General features: G+C 39.8%; 1 protein-coding gene across 2 annotated transcripts in view; it reads right to left on the minus strand.

The window, feature by feature from the left end:
• The window catches only part of RFTN1 (raftlin, lipid raft linker 1), a 95,998-nt gene that overhangs the window by 71,456 nt on the left and 2,514 nt on the right, over positions 1–22,028 (minus strand). For both annotated transcript variants that reach the window (XM_085226298.1, XM_085226299.1), the window contains exon 2: positions 14,251–14,406. In XM_085226298.1, the coding sequence (XP_085082424.1) occupies positions 14,251–14,395 (145 nt within the window). In that variant the 5' untranslated portion in view covers positions 14,396–14,406. The remainder of the gene's footprint in view (positions 1–14,250; positions 14,407–22,028) is intronic.

Genomic DNA, 22,028 nt, shown 5'->3' on the forward strand with positions numbered 1-22,028 from the left:
TTCTGACACAGTTCCAAACTCTACGAGACAATAACGTAACAAAAGAACATTTATTCTGTCACTCTTTTCATTCTTTTGTTCTGTGATTTCAGATAAAAGTAGATGCTCTTTTTTTTTTTTTCTTTGGCTTACTAATAATCTGTGCAATAATTGCTAGTGAATTAACCCATGCAATTTAGCACTATTTGTCAATTCTTCTATCAGTTATAATTAAAAAGTTCAGGAAAAAAATGTTCAAATAAAAGAACACCAATAAAAGGCTTAGCAACTGAGGAACTACAGCAGAAGTCTGATGTTTATTTATATTTCCCCAGTAATCATGTCCTGGCTTATCTCTAACTTTATCAAAATTCCATCTATTCATTTGTAAACCTCATATCACATTCTCTTTTAGATTTAAGGCCTTTTATCAATTCATTTGGAAACATATGGCATCTTTAGGACTTCTCACATCCTTGATGTCTTTAATATTTTATGTACCATGTAGCACGCAGAAGCTTCTGTATTCTCAGAAAGAGATGAACTCTTTCAACTGATGACTGAGACAGGTAATATTACTGAGATAGGTAATATTTTTGCAGTTCTTAACTCATCTGATGACTGTCAAGCCTGTCTTTAGAGCATTGATCAAGAGCCACAGCTCACAGCAAAGGCTTAATGAGATTCTCCTCTTTTTGAAAAGGACTGTTTCTGAGCAAGTCTGCAGCTAATCAGTGCAAGTCTCAAGTTGAGAGCATGATTATTGGGGGGGAAGGGACAGGGAGAAGGAAAGGAAGGAAGCTGAGAGTCCTTTACAATTTTAACTACACAATGCTCCGTTTACATGAATAAGCGGGCTTTGGAAAAAAAAAAAAAAACAGAAAGAAAGAAAAAGAAAACAATTGGCTGGGCAGCCTTAAACTTGCGGGTTTTGTACAAGACCTTACTACAATGCCAGGGCTACCATTTACCACTAAGAGCCATATCACTTAGATATATTGACTGAGTAAGCAGCGGACTCAGCTGAAAACTCCTGCATGCCATCTTGCATCTGGAAACCCCAATACATTGCTGCTGATCTTAAGTTTATCACAGTACAGAGTGTCACAAGTATCAAGTCATTTGCAAAAGCGTGACTGTAGACATTAGCCAAGAGTTTACAGGGCATACATTTATGTCACAGAAAGTAAGTTGCAATTTTATGCAGTAATTATGATACCTGGACTCTTCTCAAGTGCAGGATATCCCCATTTTGTATGACAACATTAAGACAAAACTAAATCACTAAGACTTGTGTTAATGCTCATGCTACAAGGCAAAAAAATATAATACATGCTAGGGTTTTGTCATATCTCAACTATTACCAGAGGAGCTTGTTTGAAAAGTAAAAACAAGACTAGCACACTGCTCAGTAAATGCCAGTACATTCATGTCCTCCACACAAACAATGGAAAATTTTCCAGACTGTGCCTCATAACTTAAACAGAAAAATGCAGAGGAGTTGGACTCAATGATCTCTTGAGGTCCCTTCCAAACCCTGCAATTCTGTGATTCTATGAATGCAATCTGGAGGCTAAATCAATCTTTATCAGCTTTGTAATGTTAAGAGTGTAAGACGGCAATTTTCAAACAGGATTTCACGAAGATATTACATTGGATAGATCTGAAATTGCTGCAGACTGACCATGAACTGGTAAACAGGGGTTGCATGTACCTGGAACTCACTCAACATTAAACTGATGTTTACTAATGGAACTAATGTTAACTAATGTTAACTAATGGAAAAAGGTGCGTTATGGCAGGCTCAGATGAGATGTTTACTTGGCAGTACATTTGCATATTATACAGACAGAATACTTATTAGGCTACATAATACACATACATGTAGGCACTGAAAAGCAAAAGAGAAATGATGGTCTTATGCAGATAATAATTACCATGGATATCTTCTCTATAGGAAGTCAAGGTAAAGAAAACGCAGGTCAGGCATTCACACAAAATCCATGGAAATGCCTAAGAAGACTAGCTTCAAGTACAATTAACACTTGAAACGCAATTATTCAAGTCTGCAAGCTACATTATTTTGCTGAGTGCAATATTCATAACCTTAATTTAAATTGTAGTCACAATTATGCTTGTTGCTAAAGCAACAATTCTACCTATTTACAGAACTCGACAAAGAAGATGAGAAATTCTGCCACTTCCATGCACAACCAAGGCAACAGATTTAAACCATTAAATGTTTTCAGGTTATCCTATAGACAGAATACAAATTGAATGCTGAACTTCCCTAAAATTGATGCCACTTTAAGGTTTTAAAGCAACCTTTCACTGTTAAAACAAGTCTAGTACACTCACAAGTTGTTTTTCATTACATTTTGAGATTTAAAAACAAGACAAGTTATTGTGAAAGATCCAAAAGGGGTCTGAACCCAGAAACACAGGTTGTCTTATTCAGTACAAGACCATGTGCATGCATACAATTCTATGGGTCTTATTCATGCAGGATCAACAGCAAAATGACAGCCACACTCTGGGTTTCACTTGTATTAACTCAACATGAAGGCATACCTCCAGCAACAGAAGACTCTCAAAAGTGAAAACCCATGCAACATCACGTCTTCTCTTGTTACTTAACAAATCAAATGATATCTGTCCCTCCATTTTTACCATCACCCATCACCCTCAAGGTTTTGCAGTTCATCTGTTCAACTTCACCTGTCTTTTAATATTCTTTCCGTATTTTATCTGCTCTACTTCCTCTTGATGCCACCCCCATTTCTGAACACCTTGGCACCTTTTTTCCACCACCCTCCATTTTACAACACAACCTTTCTTCCTGCTCTCCTTTCTTCAGAATGACACCTGTCACTCAGAAGGTCCAGCTAGTCCCACACAGGGCATTAAGGAAACAACACTACTTGTCAGCCTGTACCAAGGGAAAGCCAAAGCTTCTTGGGCATGAGCTAATTCAGTGACATTATCTGGAGTTGCCAACATGATGAATGCCTCTAGGCACAAGAGGACTAACTGTCATGTAAAGTCCTCTTAAGGTTCCTGACAGAGATTGATGCGGCTCTGAGGCCCATGTTCATGAAAGGATGTTGGGTACTGACTTGCTTTTACTCCCCACTTCAGCATGCAGATACAATGTACAATGTAATCCCATCATTAAATTGGGCTCTGCCCATGGGTATTCACTCCAACTAATCTTCTGAACATGCCAGCCCACTTAAGAAAGTTTTTGTTGTAGGCTGTGGCAACACCTCATCATTCTTCTTCTGGTCTTTGTCCAGAAGCCCCAGATCCCACTTTCCCTCCTTTGATTATTAATTATAATTATAGTATTTATTAATTATAATATTAATTATAAGTTTTGAGCCATACTGGCCTTCTCCAACGTTACTGTCAGCTGGTGGTGTTGCTCAAACTCTTTGGCTGATACATTCTTGTGTAGCTGCAGGTGTACCTTCCACTCACCTCTTTCAGTGAAGGAGCCTAAGGCTACAGACCTCCCAAACTCCTGCCATGTTCTATGGTGCAGCAGAAGGAAAACTATGCCAGGGAGCCTGGGCTAGGGATGTAAAAGACCATCACAAGGCTGACACAGGTTTTGGATGCTGTATTTTTGTGAGAAAGAGACAGAGGCAATTTCTAGGATTGAAGGATTCTGGCTGTAAAGATGTTCTGGAGCAGGTACATGAGATAACGTGAGCTGAGTGCAGGCAGTCTGCCAGTCAGTTGGCAAGGCATGGCCCTGCTCCGAACAGTCAGAAGTCTAAGAGGACTGGCAGTCTGCAAAGGGTAGCAGGGAAGGGACAGACTCTTCCCAGGGAGGGAGACATGCTACTGAGAATAGGGAGCACTGCTCTCTTATTGTGCAAGACTTGATCTGTTTGCACTGCTTCCCACACCTTTAATTGTGTCTCCTCTCCAAGCCAGGGAAATAGGACAGATTTTTTCACTCTTCCCTTCATCTGTTCTCGTCATCTTTCAGAAGAGCAAGGCAAAAGCGTATTCAACCTCAATCATTCTTTTTCCTGTATAGTATACTGCAGATACTTTTCAGCTATGCTTTTCCCTAACTCATTCCCAATCACTAAACTGTGAGGTTTCCTGAGGGCCACTGAGATAGCAGTCAAAGGCATCCGTAAACAGTGAGTCAGTCTCTTCTAGACACTCAGCTCTTCTGTGCATCCATGCAAAGAATCTGGAGGATGGCACAGAAAGCTTGATCTTGACTTTACCCACTACAGATGTGCCTTCCCTCCCCAAACCGGTTAGCCACAGATCAATAGGTACTACAATCATAAGACTACACAGAGTGACAGCCATACCTTTGATACCTTTGACAGCAGGTTTGGACTCTAAAGTTCCATCCAGTGATGGCAAAGTCATGGCAGCAGCTTTGAACAACAGCAAGTTCAAGCCAATAAACCAGCCTCAGCACAGAGAACCAACAACTAGCCTTATCAGTGCAACTTTGTGTCCCACACCCATGCCCTCCAGTGGATCAAGGGCAAAGCACACCCAAGAATGAAAAACTCAAGAAAGTAAAGAACAACCCATATTTTCCTTCTGAGACAACAGACATGAAGGACAGTGTCAGCTCATCCGGTGCACGCTGCCAAAGCTGCAGGAGGAAGCCCACTGTTCCATTATCAACTCCATCTTTGGCCAGTGGGAAAAAATGTCTGGTAGCACGCATGAAAAAGCAGGAACAGAAATGAACCCAGAACAGAAGTAACAAATAAAATTAAAGTGGCTTCTGCATGTGAAATCTCTTTACAAGCACCACTGGCAGAGACAATGACAAGGTGTTGTCATTTGCATGAAGAAGACATGGAGACAAAACGGCACCTGTCTCAGAAGGACTTGCAGACATTTGTCAGATACTTTTCCTTGCTTTAAGGCACATATAGTGGGATGTTCCATTTGCAGGAGCAAACCATTTCTTGTCCAAAGAAAAATCCTCAAAATGCCATTAAGCATTTTAAGAAGCAACTGCCCCAGTCTGGCAGTGAACTCCTTTTGCACCCCAGTACTGGATTAAGATGTACACAGTCGGATACTGACCAGTGCTGAGCCATGCAGACACACCAAGAAACAGCCAATGTGAAATAGCTGACCATCCACAGTCTCTGTGACAACAGAGATTCTTTACTCTTCAGATAGGAAGATTAGAAAAACGAATGCAAACAGAAACAATCCCTCACAATCAAAGTACATCTGCTCAGCATTTTCTTTTCAGTACAATTAAGAAAGGTAAAGAATAGCTGACACCAGCAATTCTTGTTTTCTCTCAAAAAGGTATCCTTCACTCAGGATAAACAATTCCAAATCTTTCATTCGCATGAGATTTTAGAAAAACAGCAACACTTATTTACAAAGTAAATCACAAAGAACTCCATTAAAATTAAAATATTACACAGATTTTGTATATCATGTTATAGCTTGCTGACGTCAAGGAATTTGCAGTAACCAAGTCATACAAAGACTAAACAAGTTACTACAGAGATCATGCCTAATCACTTCTCTCCCATAATAAAGCCATGAAACATTTACTATTTAAAGTTACAAGTCATTATGTGATCTCCTGTTCCAGTTAAACACAGGAGAAGTTTTGTTTCTGGGAAAAAAAGGATTAGGCCTGACTTAAAACATTTCATCACTTGACCAGAAACGCCTGTCTCCCAGCCTTGAAGACTGCCAAATCTGGCTCCTTGGCTCTTGAGCAGCATCAGGAGATGAAAAACACATGAAGACTGGAAAAATGTGCAAAGCCAGAGGCAAAAGAAAAGACAAGGCCACTCAGAACAATCATGTGCAATTCCTTAGTTGCTGCTAGGATGGAAAAGCATTTTGGAAGTTCAGAGCTCTTTTTAAACAGATCTGTAACTATTTTTCCATTATGTGAGTAAATTACAATTAACATTCATTTACGCATGACGTATGGTATGTATCTATTGTAAGAATTCAGTAATTACATCCAGCTAGCAGAGTACATACAATCTGCACTGTAAGAATGGAGTACTGTAGCTACCCATTTTTACATCTAAGAATGGATACAGACTAGGAAAGTTAACACAAACATGGCTATTTCAGCACCCATATTTTTTCCACAATGGAACACGCATGAATAGAAAACATCTTGCAGATATTCCTTCCCTCCCTCCCATTTTGCATTTGCCCACACCAACTGCCCAGCTGGATGTACAGAATCCAAGTGGAGAAAATGACCGTTCCATAGCTTGGTAGAGTGGTAAGGTGATGGGGATGAGATTCTATAGAAGCATCTAAAGTAAATCTTTTTTTTTTTCTAATCACAGTCTGAAAATACTGGTCCAAAATACATAATATGCACATTCTTCAACATATCTGAGATTTCCAATGTAATTACTATATTATATCTAAGTTCCCAGCTCACCTATTTTAATACAAAATAGCAGTACCACAGTTCAGCTGAGACTTCAAAAGACAAAGCCATACCCGCAACACTTTTTTCTATTCAAAACCATATGAAAGGTACAGATTTTTTGCGAGTATGTAGCTACTGAAAATGGGGCTAGGAAACTTAATTCACAAGCAAAAAATCACTGACATCATCATTTCTCTGGACTTCAGTAAGGCCTTTGACATGGTCCCCCATAACTTCCTTCTCTCCAGATTGGAAAGGTACAGATTTGACAAGTAGACTGTTCAATGGATGAGGAACTGGTTATAAGATTGTACCCAGAGAGCGGTGGTCAATGGCTCCACATCCAAATGGATGTAAGTGACAAGTGGTGTACCTCAGAGGTCAGTACTGGGACCAGTACCCTTTAACATCTTCATCAATTACATCAACAGTGAGGTTGAGTGGCAAGCAAGGCGAGGGAGGTGGTCCTGCCCCTCTGCTCTCCACTGGTGAGGCCACACCTGGAGTACTGTGTCCAGATATGAAATCCACAGCACAGGAGAGACATGGACTTGCTGGAGTGTGTCCAGAGGAGGACCACAGAAACGACACAAGGGATGAACACATCCCCTTCAAGGGCAGGCTGGGGCTGTTCAGCCTGGAGAAGGTTCCTGGGGGACATGGGATCAACCTTTCAGAATCTAAAGAGGGGCTAAAAGAAGGGGACAGTCTTCAGCAGGGTCTCTTGTGATAGGACAAGGGGAAATGTTTTCAAACTAAAGGAGGGGAGATTTAGACTGGACTTAAGGAAGACAATTTTTACAATGAAGGTGGTGTTGGACTGGAACAGGTTGCCCAGAGTGGTGGTGAATGTCCTGTCCCTGGAAACATTCAACATCAGACTGGATGGGGCTCTAAGCGCCCGACCTGGCTGTTGATATCCCTGTTCACTGCAGGGAGGTTGGACTAGATGACCTCTAAGGGTTCCTTCCAACTCAAATGTTTCCGTCATTCCATAATATTGACCAGCTTCTTGCTCCAGATTCCACAAGAAGGCTGATTTTAAGGCCACGTTCCAGCAACTAGGGGGCTGGATTGAACACTATTCCTCTCTGTCACAGTCATCAAATTGGGACATGGTTTAGTGGACATGGTTGTAACGGGTTGATAGTTGGACTAGATGATCTTAGCGGTCTTTTCCAATGTTAAGGACTCTAAGATTCTGTGTTCTATATGCCTTTTGATAAAGCTTTTCCTACTTTGTGTTGTGAGGCAGAACAGAATTAAGTACAGTCATGAAGCAAAACCTAATAAGACTGCATGTTTATATCCGTATGTATTACCCCTTTCGACAAACGTGTACACAATACAAACAGGTGCATATGTTTTACATACACATAAGCATATCTGTATCTGTACATCAGTAACACTACATACAGTCTACCATAAAGTTCAATATAAATTACTGAAAGCAAACCTTTATTTAGAAACTGGAACGCATCTAACATATTTTACTTACGGCATGGATCTCCAGTTAAAAGCAAATGATAGTAAAGTAGTTCAAGTTATTTCTAACAATTCTGTAAGCAATTCCATTTATGGTGTAATTTATTACATTTACTAAACTCCTAACGTATGGAATGCTCCCTTTATGTCAAATTGCAAGTTTCCCAAGACATACCAGTAATTTTTATAAACTGCTACCAGCACAAACATTTCATTTTGCTGCAACTTACAGTGGCAAGTCCTGAAAGGTTACATACTACAGACTGCAATTCACTTGGAAGAAAATACCTGCACGCTTTAGAGAAGCCAAAAAAAAAAAAAAAACTTCAAGTTTGCATTAATGGACGGGACTGAAAACCAGACCAAGCAAAGTCCTTGTGCTGATTCTTTTTATCATGCACATATTTTCAAGTACATGCAATCTAAGTTGAATGCAATCTGCACATGGACCAAGCTGAAACTAAAGGGAAGCACTAGCAGAATCTGATCTACAGAGAAGTAGTTCATTGGCCTTTTTTACTCATCATCTTACTGCTCTTAACATGTGATTCAACTCTCAAACAACGTTTTCGTCTGTGCTACGTGGTCTACACACAGTCTGGTTCAAGCTATCACATCATATTAAAAACCTAGCAACATTTTGCCTTGCTAATTTTATTTCATCACTCCTGAGGACAAGATGATGGTAACAAACCCAGGCAACTGGAAATACAAAACTGGAATGCTAATTTCATTTATGTTCCTTTGCTTACAAAATTGAAAACAGGAAATTAAATAAATTTGCCAATGGGGAAACAATTGCTTTTACTAGTCTTAAATCAAATCAAAACACCTGCAAACAGTGGGTCTTTTTTCAGATCTGCTTGCTCAAAGAAGGGTTTCAGGTTTTTTTTTTTCTTTTTCTCCTGCTCTCAAATGAATGGTGAAGAGAAACAGAAAGCAGAAACAAGGCACAAATAGCTACTTAATTCAATATAAAAATTACCAATAGGAAGAGATGGTAAGCACCGTTGTAAATAACAAACATTATATTCTATAACAGATGGAATTGCCTGCATACAAATGTAGGAAAACATATAAATTCTGTGGGAAAAATACCTTCCCTATCCCCAACTTGCATCTTCCACTGTGTGACTCATTTTAAGATATAATTACATATTTCTCCTTAGTTGTGTTTTTTTTTAAATTAACTATGCAAGCTGCATACAACTAAAATGTAACCTTAAATTAAGAGTACGCCCACACTTGAATGCCTCTTTAACTTCTGATTCTAATACAATTATGTTTTTTAATGAATGTTCTCTAACACATTATATGCACCTTTATTAGAGAAAAACAAAAAACAAAAACAAATCAAACAGAAGCCCAGCCATACCAACCATAATAAGATCCTAACTTTTTTTTTTTGGTAGCAAAACTGTTCCTAAACATTATTATATAATACCCAAAAGCTTGCCAGAATGGGAAAGTTAGATACACTTTCAAATTCATACATATAAATACTATATATATATACTTTTATATATATATAAGTATATGCAAACATACAAGAATATGTACACATATATATAAAAATGCCTCAAATCATAACTTTTTGGCTTGACAATACAGCCCTTGGGCAACAACTCTTAAGCAAAAAGAATAGGGTGGAAATATTGAAAAAAAGTAAGGATATTAGTTATATTTCAACAATTGTCACTTTGATTTTTTCCCCCCACTTGAGAAATAAATTATCAACAATAAGGATCAAAACCATATGCCCTTGTATTCACATTATGTCTTCAGAACCTCTCTAAGAAATGTGAAGCACTGTTATTATTCATTCCATCAGTCAAAACATCTGGATTTTAGTGGTTTTATAGCACAAATGGCTTGTTCAGAGTATAGCCTTTCCTCATTAAAAAAAAATATATATATATCCCCATTTCATTCTCACTGCATGGCTTGTGTATGTTTCATGCCAACTTTCTTCAAAGCCAAAGACTGTCATAACTCATGAGGCAAATGAATTACTATAGGAACCTAAAGCAAAATAAATAAATAAATAAAAATAAATAAAAAAGATTCAATCAGGTCAGTTAAAACAGACAAACAAAAAACCTCTCCAGTAATCTGAGGAGAAGGGAAGAGATAAATGCCTCAGATTCCTTGTTTCTCTCGGAAGGTCATCATAACTGAAAAGAGGTAGGAGAAAGGAAACAAAAGACAAAGAAGAGGCAGAGGCCAGTTTCTGTACGATCTGTCAGTCCAAATGAATTTCTCTAAACTAGGTAGATTAGGTCAGAACAGGGCAAGAGCACAGAATATTTAAACATTCCTCTTTCGAATCAAATAACAAACCAAACAATCAGTCTTATCCCATTTGTTAGCATTTACCCTCTGCACCATTTACCTCCCACTTTCAGTAAAACAGAAATGCATGGCACCTTGGAGATGTAAGGTATAAGATGATCACTAATCACTTCTTGTTCTTCTATAGAGAGAAATGCAAAATAAACAAATTTTTGTTGTTGTTGTTTGTTTTAATTACAGGAGTGACATAATTTTTTGTATTTTTTTCCAGTAGAAGTCTGTGGTATACATACACAGATAGTAATTTGTCACTTCTGGCTTTGTGGCAGAAGATTTTACTGGAACCTAATGTTACCATCTTCTACTTCCATCAAATTCTTTGTTATTATAAAAATCAGTTATTGTCGCTTAGCGTTTCTATCATCTCAACACATGAGAGAAGGCATCCAGTTGAGCCACTCTAAAGCAAGATTTGGCCAGCAGGGAGCAGGGAGCTTGAGAACATTCAACCTGCAGACAGAGCCAAGCAGAGCAGGTTGTGAACAAAGCACACAGCCTCTGGGAGGGCTTGCCTGCAGCGGTGACATGCTACCACCAGGGCAGCAGGTCCTTCAACATGACCCAGGGAACAACAGAAAAGGGAATACTGGTTAGCAGACGCTGCAAAGCAAACATGAGAAAAGCAGCACACCTTCCTCACTAAGTGCTCCTCACTCCTCCAGCACTCACTTGCACTGAGTGGAAACCCTATAAGAATCACACTTGATCAAGCAATTTGTCACATCTAAGAGTTTTATTCTGATGAACCATAAAAATTATCAGTATTGCGGCACGGTGGAAACTGAGCGTTCTTTATAGCCTGCTTTCCTTAAAAGCTTGGGAATTCTTTCTCTAGATACTCTACTTCTTAGTACATCAATCCCTTAACACTGGGAGATGTCAGGCTTGCAGCCTTAATTCAGCATTTTGCATGCATGTATTATTTATACAGTACTTAAACAAGATATCAAACACTATTTTCCATTGGACATTTGTTACAGTGTTCAGCAAGGCTCAAGTCTGGAAGTGAATAAAAACATATAACAAATCGTAAAGGAGCATCCTTCCTCAAATTCCTTCAGCTGTGTGTCAGGAGGTAATACATAACCAAAGACAGCAGGAGAAGGTAAGTTTCTAGCTAACAGCAGAGAAATGACCAGCAGGATGGTACTTTATCCCTGCTTTCAGCAGAGTGATGCTAATGAAATGAGTGTGTGTGACAGTACCAGCTGATTTAAAAGTCCCATCTCTTCCTGGCTGTACACACACCACACTTAAACCAATTCCAGAATTTGTCAGACCCTTCCACAGGATAACCAAACACATCTGTACAGCCTTCTGCCAGATTCATAAATAAAAGAGAACACAGAGATTACAGAAGGTGAGAGAGGAGCAGCATCTCCTCACTTACAGAAACAGAAAACTCACATCCACTTCACTGCCTATTGAACTGCAGTTAAAACAGACGTAAAATTCTAGAAACGATCTCTGATTTTCTGGTTACTGGATTTGAGAATGCATGCAGTTCCAAACTGCGATCAGCATCCACACTTATGTTTGGAGTCAATGAGAGCTGTTTTTAGAATATGCAAAGACACACTACGGACTTGGAAAACTTCAACTGTGTATTAGCTTCCATTTGCAAAGTGGAGATCATCACAACTTCTCCCCATTCAGATTAAACTATTGAAAGAGATACAGGTATCAGAGCAGTAAATATAAAAGTCTCAGACAAATGAGTAACTCCCTTCAGAGCCAGATGCACTACCGTGCTAAGTAAGGCTCAGAGTAACGATGCAATAAAATATTACACAGCCACTCATAATTCAGCAGGGCTTATTCTAAAAACCAAATGAGGCAGAAAACTTATGGAAAAGATGATGTCAGGATATATATGCACTGAGAGGGCTAAGGTGGATTCACAGAAGACAGTCTTCACAATCCAGATTATTTTTTTTTGCCCAGCTGAGAGCAATTTGTTTTTAGAAACACCTGAATGCATGCAGGCACAGGTGAAACATTCATCATTATCTTTGGTTATTTCTGAGCAAAAATATAAAGGAAGCAGCCATTTTCTCACTACTGAGAAAAACATTCTAACCCTGTGCAGTAGGAGGTGAGCCTCTGTACAGCTGACATGAACAGGGGAAGCCGCACAGTTTGGGCTCTCACCCTGCCCATCCCCAGAGCACACACCATGGGCAATACTGAGGAAACAGAGCAGAACCACAGCTCTATCTCCTCTTCCGCCCACCTGCTGGCATCACAGACCAGGGCAATGGGGATACAACATGCCAAAATCAGAATGCAGTCAGAGCCAAATAGCTTATACTCTTTAGAATGCCAAAGAATTTGATAGAAGTACTTCCAGTCACAGTTTCTCTGAAACTATGTCTCCTAAAATCTAGGGTGAGTGAGAAAAACCTACAAATGTGTTTTACAACAAACTTATCCACTTAACTGGACTTACAAAGTCTGGGTTTAATTCTTTGCTCTGTGCCTCAGGGAAGACACGTGGCTGCTGCACCCAATGACACAGGCACACACTTCATGAGGAACCAGGAGGATGTGCACACGGAAGCTTGTGAGGTATTCACACTGTTGTGACGAACACCACAGAAAAGCCCATACAAAATCCCCAGTATTAATTTTCACTAATTCCATCTCAGTAAAAAATGTCAAACTATCATACAACAGAAACTCAAACTGCTCAGACTCTGAAATAAAAATGAACAAATGCAGAAACAACTGAAACACAAAAATGAAAAAAAAAAAAAAAAATTACACACTAGTTCCTCTACAATTTGTTTCGTGCCCTCAGAAACAGCAGTGCATTCTAGTTAGTGTAACAGCAAATGGAAGGATCTGAAAGAATGAAAGACAGGCACAAAGAAAAGTCTGCAGAAACAAATTTCTCTGTTCTCACACTGCCTACAGAATCACACTCCTGTCCAACCACCTACTCCACACCTCCAGCTTTCCCAGTCACAAGCCCACTTGCAACAAGTTTTGGAAAAGAACAAACATTACCCTGGGTTGAACGTGCTGAACCGCACAGTGCGAGGCGGCACGCAAAACAATGTGCTAGCACTCTTTGTCTCACACAGACAGACCTACTGTCACCTCTTCCCTGGACCTGACTTGCAAAACATGAAGTAGCAGCACAGTGCAGGGCAAAGCACAGAGGCTCTACATGGCATCCAGCCAGCTGGCTGTAACAGATTTTGGTTCTGTGTTGGTTTATATATAGCAAGAAGCAGGTCCCAGCCTTCTGCTCAAGCTTCAGATTTCCAAATGGTGTGAGGAGTAATCGCTTGCAGAACAGGCTAATTTTGAAGTGAAAGAGGGCACAGGCGATAGTGTGAGCAATACTGGCAGAGATGCTTGATGTCAATCAGCAAGGAAAGAAATGAAATATCTGCAGATTGTCATACGAATTAAAGCAAACTACTTCAGATCTCAAAAAAGGTAAAAATGGCATGAGACTGGACCATTACTCCTTTCATGTTCTAGATCTTCAGCGCCTCTGTCATTCTGTTTCCACCCATGTGAATGTACATACAGGTGTTTGTAACCACATAAGAGTTATTTAAGGTAAGTTTGCAAAAACTGAAAACACTAACTTCAACCTCTCAAAATACTCCTGAGAGAGCATAGGGAGCAGGAAAAAAAGAGCAATAAAATATGTAACATACCAGACTTGAATCACTTCACCATACAAAACTTGGATAAGATGCAAATTGAGAAAATGAAAATACATCCTTAGAGTAACAAAGGAAAAAACAACCAACAAAACATGGGTAAAAAGAATCTAGAATTTGAGATCCTACAAATAAATTTACAGTCAAAAAGTTCACAGAAAATTCTCAGGAATATTTCTGCACGCAAACATGACTGGAGAGAAGGCATTTACTTAAACTAAAAGACATCTTAAGAGCTTAACTATTACACGCACTATTCTCAAACCGTTACCGAGCAATTAACTTGCCAGTTTGAATAGCAAAAAAAAAATCTACAGAAAAGTATAGTGTCCTTACCATCATTTAGTGTTGTGAAGTCCAGGAATCGATATTCGTAACTGACATCTATCTTAGTTTCTACCTGGGGCCTCTTCAACGTTGAATAGATGTTACCAGGCCGTTTTTCATCATGCTTCTCTAGTTTGTTCAATCCACAACCCATTTCAGCAGCTCCTGATACAAACAGACAAGAAAAGGGAAAAAGGAAAATGACAAAATATTCATTTGGGTTTTTAATCTTTCTGGTTTCATTCATTGCAATATAACACATTGGTGATTTCCGTTTTTAAATGCAAGCTACCCACAAAAAATATGAAATAGTATAATAAATGTTCAGGTAATAATTAAAATATATACCACTTATATCAAGCCCTGGGCATAATATTATTTTAATGTAGAACTGATAGCTTAATGCATGTATTTTCCATCTTCCAAATGTATGCAATCATACACTTTGGTAGATACGTTGTCACAGAAAGTGGCTGAAAGTGCAAAACTATTTGCTAGTATATAGACTAACAACCACAGTTTTTATATAAGCAGTTACTATGGAAGCATATAGTATTGTCTTTCACACAAACCTTTAACTTCCAAATGATCACTGAAATTTGTAATTCAAAAGAAAAAGCAGGTTTGCAGAGAAACCAGCATTGAGGAAACTACCTCATTTCCTTCCACCCTGTTTGTTCAGGTTAGGCACAGGAAATAATGGCTTTAGAGAAGCCTTCCTTAAAACAGAAGAGGTCCATGACGACTAAACCAAATTAGATAATCTGGTTTTCTTTAATAGGCAATCAGCCCATAACATTGCACAGGACGACTCTTGACAACCATTTCGGCTGCACCTTGAAGATTTCTCAATATCCTGCTTTATTGTGGCTCATCTGAGTGTGAACAAATGGAAGAACAGCTTGGTGAAAATGTGTAGATGATTGTAGGAAACAAATTACATCCCATGCTTCAGGATGAAGCTAAATACTCTTATTCCTCTTCAGCAACACTGTTGTGAGCAAGGCAAAGGACCTGAAGCAGTTGGTAGTATCAGGAGATAAGACATACCAGCCAAACACCTGGGTTTTCATCACAACCCACTGAACATCCTGTCCCCGCCTACGGAGAACTGCTGCTTCAGCAAAGGGAACAACCACCACTTCAAAAGCCTCTATCACAAACCAGGGCTGCCTTTACCTTTGCAAACAATTCATAAACCTGAAGCAGAGAATGAAAAACCAGCTCAGGCTCCCTATCTCCAAAAGCGTACTTCTACGCATAGGTTACAGCTTCATCCCCCAAGCAGATAGCAATTTTCATCAAATTTCCAGCATAAATGCATCCAGCAATCTATGTGAGCCTCTCTGTTCCCTTCACCATCCCACCAGCTCATCTGCATCATTCCTTATGACTCTATTTGAATGCAGGTGACCATATGTTCAAAGTGAGAGCCTAACAATGCCCCTTAAAGCACCATTAATGCTTCCCTCTCTTTACTGCAAATCACATTAGCATTTCTCACAGCTGAATCCCAAGCACAGCTCACTGTCATCTTCCTATTAGCCAAGGAACCCATTTATCCTCATTTGTATCCTACGCAGCTAAGTGAGGAGCACCCAGCTCTAACAGATCTCCACTCATTCCTCATTACTCTCTGCTCCCACCACTTGGCCATCATTTTGTCCAACTCCTCCCACACCCAGAGCTGGGATTCCTTTTGCTATTGGCAAAGCCGCCTGGCTTTGCACCATCGGCAGATTCCATACACAGCCTACATAACAAAGTCACCAATAAAGATGTCAAAATCGGCCTGACCAATGCATCAACCTTAAAAAATACCACAGAAAACAAGCACTCAATCAAGAGGAAGCACGAAGAACATTTGCTAACATGACCTCTAGCGCCAAGAAAAATGGATATGTCTTATCTGTTCCCGAACTTTAAATATTTTGGGATTCATCCAGCAGAAAACAGCATTCCCTCGTTATTTTGGCAGAAATACTGGATCTGAAACTTGAAAACTTGGTTTGTAAATTCAACATTAAAAAACCTCAGGACCTTCCACTGCTCCCCATATCATACTTGCCTCTATTATTTTTGACTGCTACTATTTTATTTTTTTTTGCAATAACAATTGATATTTTATGTTAGAAAATAGTTATTTTCCATATACACAGCAGCTTCTTTCTTTTGCTTATGCAATACAACCAGCACAAGTCTAAAACATTATTTTCATATATAAATGTATGTTGTACGTTAATGTACCTAGTAGGATACTATGAATACCTTCATAGGCTGTAATGGACCACAGCTTTGTACCTCTTCATAAAGATGACTTCACAAGGAAGTATGAGGAAGGAAAAAAAATTATGAAAGCCAAAGCACAATATGTATGAGTATAAATAAATAATTATTTAGTATTTTGCAGAGTGGAGAACTAAGCTAGCAGTAAGTGTCAGCAACTCTATCAGTACAAGCTAGGGAATATAAAGCTAGAGCACAGCCCTGCTGAAAAAGACTTGGAAGTATTGGAGGATGGTCTCTCCCAACTCAAATGATTCTGCAATACTGTGATTTCAAAGATCAGTGATGGCCCTGTAGCTCTTCCACATGGTAAGCAGACAGTACAGAATTTCGAAAGGAACAAATTCTGTTTCAGAGGTCACTAAGCAGCAGTGCCTGCAAACACCAGTTGCACAAACCCACAGGATTCCTCAGAACAGCAATCGCTGCAGAAGGAGTCCTTGGGGATGCAGTGTTTTGTATCACGAAGAGATTTGCATTCTTTCCTAAATTGGGGTTAAAGAGCTAGAAAATACAAGGCTGCTTGGCTGGTGTCAGCTGCAGGCACTCTGCTGCACTTCTCCACCAAATCTGTTTCAGAATACAGCCACTTAGAAAAGCTGTCCACCTGCACCGTCCCTTGGAGGGGCTCACCAGCAGCAGCAACTGCCGCCCTCCCCCCGCCCAGCTAAAACATCAATTAACGTCCCTGAGGATAAATACTTCCCCAATGTTCTTTAAGTACAAAATTATATTTATGTTACTAAATCAAACAAAATATGAGGGAGGGTGTTTTCATTCAAATCAAAATGGTATTTCAGTAGAAAAAATAAGTTTCACAGCATCACCATCTTTTCCACAGTAATTATGATTCAAGTGATATAGCAGTAGAAAATAAATCTTAAGAAATAAAGTTCATACTTCGATACAGGAGTCTATTAAAAAATAATAATGCAGAGATGTATAAATACTTGAAGTTTTCCAAAAGACACTGACGGTACATGCAGGACATGCAATCCGTGAATCACCAAATTCCACTCAGTGTTATCCCACAGACTTCCTACTGGGACAGTTTGTGCTGTCACCTTCAAGCTCTTTCCCTTCCTCTGCAGCAAAGTCATTCCTGCTCAGAGTTGTTTTGTCCTGAAGTCTGAAAACATCTCTGTGGGTTTTAGATAGAAATCTTGCTGTCAGCAGAACATCATTCCTTAATTTTCTACATTTATGTAACTGAGGAGTGCAGTACAAAACATTTTATTATTGATGCTTTCAAAGTAATCTCAACCCACTTCAGTTCCTTTTTCAACAGCTCTTTTGTTTTGCTATCAGAGATGCTTAAAGATACTATACCACATATATTTATCCTGGCTTTCTCTACCTGAATGTGAATTCTACATCTTTTCTTCAGTATTAAAGCAAAATATGATCACTGAATAATCTTCACTTTCCAGTACAGTAAATCTGAAAATGATTCTTCAGGAACACTGCAAAACTGTCAGATATTTCTGATCTTCAGAAGGTTCTAAAACAAATTTTCTTATCATCGTTTATTTAAAAACTCATTTATCAGCCCACTAGTTCCATACTTAAAAGAAGAACCCTGAGCAATAGTAAGTGTAATATTCAATCAAGAATGTTAACCGCTAACATGGAGATTTAGTTACGGGCTCTTGCAGGTACAAGTGCTGGAAAAACCAATTCCATCTGCAGATTCTTTTTTCCCCGTGATTTAACCTTATTATCTTGACAGTCCCTTCAACTATTCTTGTGTTCAGGCACATGATAAAACTAGAACCGAAACCCAGATCAAGAAACAGATTTTTTTTAGTCCGTATCTCATTTCCATTTTTGCAAAACAGCAGAAGTGGAATCTGTGAGGAACTGCAGAAACACAGCAAAGCCTATGGTCAACTAACGCTAAGTTTGTCTCCTGAACGGCAGCAAATGCACCCCCCTGTGGAGTTAGAGAAAGAGTGCCTTTCTTCTGCAAACTGAGGTCAGAAATTAACCTGTACTTTGTGCATATTAGGAGAATTCCGAGGTTGAAAGGCAGGGAATGAGCTTCCTGCTGCCCGTCACTGTCCTTCACTGTGTGTTTTAGGGGTAGAGTTGCTCTGGCGACTGGGACAATAGTAAAGAAACGTCTCCAACATAGCAAATACTGACCTACTTCTGAGTAGTGCTTCCCAATTCAAGTTTTACTGAAATTGGTACCACTTTTTGTCATGAAAAACAGTTGTCAAACGGTTACAAGAATTTGTAGTCAGCAGGAAAAAAAACAATTCCCATTTTTAAGCACCTCCATGATCCATGACAATGAGATCCTGAATGAAACGTAGGCATTTTTATAGCTCTTCTGGAGATCTGCCAAGTTTTCAGCTCCTCACCTCAGCACCTAATCAAAGAATCATAGAATGGCCCAGGTTGGAAGTGACCTCAAGAATCATCAAGCTCCAACCTCCCCATTTAATACTAGACCAGGCTGCCCAGGACCCCATCCCACCAGGCCTTGAACACCTCCAGGGACGGGGCACCCACAGCCTCTCTGGGCAGCCTGTTCCAGCACCTCACAACTCTCTTGGTGAAGAACTTCCCCTGATATCCAACCTAAATCTTCCCTTCTTCAACTTAAAACCATTTCCCCTTGTCCTGACATTATCTACCCTTTCAAAGAGTTGATTCCCCTCCTGTTTGTAGGCTCCCTTTAGGTACTGAAAGGCTCCAATGAGGTCACCCACAGCCTTCTTTTCTCCAGGCTGAACAAGCCCAGCTCCCTCAGCCTGTCTTCACAGGGGAGGTGCTCCAGTCCCCTGATATCTCTGTGACCCTCCTCTGGACCCTCTCCAACCGCTCCTTGTCTTCGTTGAAGTAATTTCAGCAGGTGCCTTTCCACCTCCCCAGCCTTGTTCCAAGCAGATGAAACACACACAGCAAGTTCAGAACCACCAGAGCACAACAAGAAGTACAGAACACTGCCATGCAGCTACCAATTCATTTTCTTGCTAAGGGCTCAAGATTCCTTTTCAGGCACAAAGAGAAGAGAAAGCAACTTTCTACATGGATTTTTGACTCTCTTTGTTTTGGGGGGAGGGAACAACTAGAGCTAATTTCTTGATTTATCGTCCCCTCCTCCATACAACTCTATAACAATTTATCTCCAAAGAATAATAATGAAAATTACACTGAGACGTAACAGAACCACATGGCTAATGGAAGCTTGAACAGATTACAAGGCTCATTAAGGGATGCTTATCAGCTAAGTATATATTGGCTAAACAGTTTATTTCAACTGTATCAACATTACAGAATAATTGCTTACAGGGGGGATTTTCAAAGACTTCCCAAACAATTCTTTTAAATGCATGTAGCATTGGACACAGCTCTTGGCGTAGTGTCTTAGAGTGCACATTCAAATACTGTCTAATAAAAGCACATGTACAACACAGCCATCTGAAACTTAAGGTAATTTTAATATTTACACAACAAAGGGATCCAAAAGAAGCACACTGTACGGGCAGGTTACACCACCATCAGCTTGGTTTTAAACACAATTAGTGGGAATAAGTTCACTTGCATTACCACATTTTCAATGTTTATCGTCCAGAACTCGTGACCTCCTTTTGTAAGCTTCACCATAAATTATTAATCGCTTTTTAAATACAGATCATAAGTTACTGAAATTCTTTCCATAGATTATGAAGCGCAGTGTTCTTACCGGTGAGTTCAGCAGCTGGGAAACCAGACAGCTGCAGTGCATTAATAGGCTTTCTCTCCCGATTTTGGTTAAGTCCTTTCATCCTAATTCTCCCTTCCGTGGGTAGCACTCAGCTACCTCACAGGGATGCTAGAAGGCTTTTATAAATAATGACAGGACTTCATGTTTGTTGTGCAGTAATGAGATGCACTTATTTCCTTAAACCCTCACTCCTGCAATCCTGACCTTTCCATGTTCTAAACAATAAGCACTCCATGCCCAGCACAGTTCACTTGCTGGCATGTGGTCATTTAATTCTTACATCTTCTGCAGCCTGCAAAACACCAGTGTGTTCCATCCCCATTCAGCCCCAAACAAACCCTGGGAGAGTCTGCACATTATGAGTGAACCCCTTTCCTAGCAAAATTAAAGGAATGAAGCAAATGGCAAATGACAAATAAGAGGGTAAAAATAATCAGGCAGAGAAGCATCAATGAAGCAGAGGATTGGAAATGCCACACCTGGCAAACAGGGTGTGCAGATAAACAAAGAGAAGAGAACAGTGCACTTAGGCAGTGCTTTGCAGATTCCCAGAACATAGCCATTCTCTGTGTTTTCCCTCTCATTCAGCATGGCATAGGCTTTGTGTGTGACATCAGAGGGGAATCTCTTACCTACACATATCCCAGTTGGTCCTTTTTCAGTAATGTTATAACCATACAGTAATGGTGTAACCACATATTCAATACATGCCACGAAAATTTTTATTTGTAGGAGGGAACAGCTGTTAAAGTAGCCAACATTTTCAGAGCAATTTGGAAGATTCTGAAAGACTTCATTTTGAAAACACTTGAAAAGATCAAATAGTATATACCAGTCCTATCCGTGTCTGGATGTCGCAGATGACCGATTTTTTTGCCATGTAGTTACCAGCAATATCAGGATTTACACTTGCAGTTTGGTAAGCAAATCTCTGCTTACAGAAAGGTTGGTGAAAGAATAATCCCAGATTTGTTCTTTATGATTGATTTCGTTTAAATTGAATGGCAAAGCAGCCCAAGTAAATCTGCAATTAAGGTTTTCAATTTCAAAAGGCAAATCCGAAAAACGAAGGGAACTCGTTAGGGAGATGAACAGGAATGAAAGGCTGGAGGACTTGAACACACGGGAGGTCTGGAACATGTTTAAACTACAGTGTGGGTATCTGCTGAATGTGAAACCCAAGGAAGTGGCGAGAGAATTCATACGAAGGTTTCCAGACCCAGCGAGATGAATTACCTAATAGAGAAGGAAAGGTGGAATAAGCAGAGGGCTTTCAAGGGACAGAAAGAAAGCTCAGCAGATGAAACTACAGCCTCAGATAAGAAACAGTAGCACGAAGCAAGAAGTGACAGAAATTGAGCCTAGTTAGGCCAAAGGTACAACTGAATGGAGGCAGAACTAAAACCCGAAGGAGGAACTGGTCTCAAACCCAGTGCTCTCAAAGAGCTGTCACAATGCAATGCAGATTCAATTGCTGGAGTTAAACAAACGAGTGCATCGACCTCGGTACCACCTCCCTGAGAAGGAGACTATGTGAAAGCAGTAGGAAAACATAATTTGGTCAGTTTGGCCAATTGCTTGGTCTAGCCTTGAGTCTGCTAAGCTTTAGGAAACTTTACGACAAAACCAAAATAAACTACAGACAAATAACAGCACGGGTTCTACAAAGTCAGAGCTGACCACCTGGACAAGTGAGGGTTGGAAAGAAAGCACATTCCTGGCACGCAGCGTGTCAAGTAACACACCACAGCAGTAACAGATTTTCCCAAAGTGTTATTAGGTGCGA

This window comes from Meleagris gallopavo, chromosome 6 (genome assembly GCF_905368555.1).
Source record: "Meleagris gallopavo chromosome 6, MGAL_WU_HG_1.1, whole genome shotgun sequence".
Taxonomy (NCBI): domain Eukaryota; kingdom Metazoa; phylum Chordata; class Aves; order Galliformes; family Phasianidae; genus Meleagris; species Meleagris gallopavo.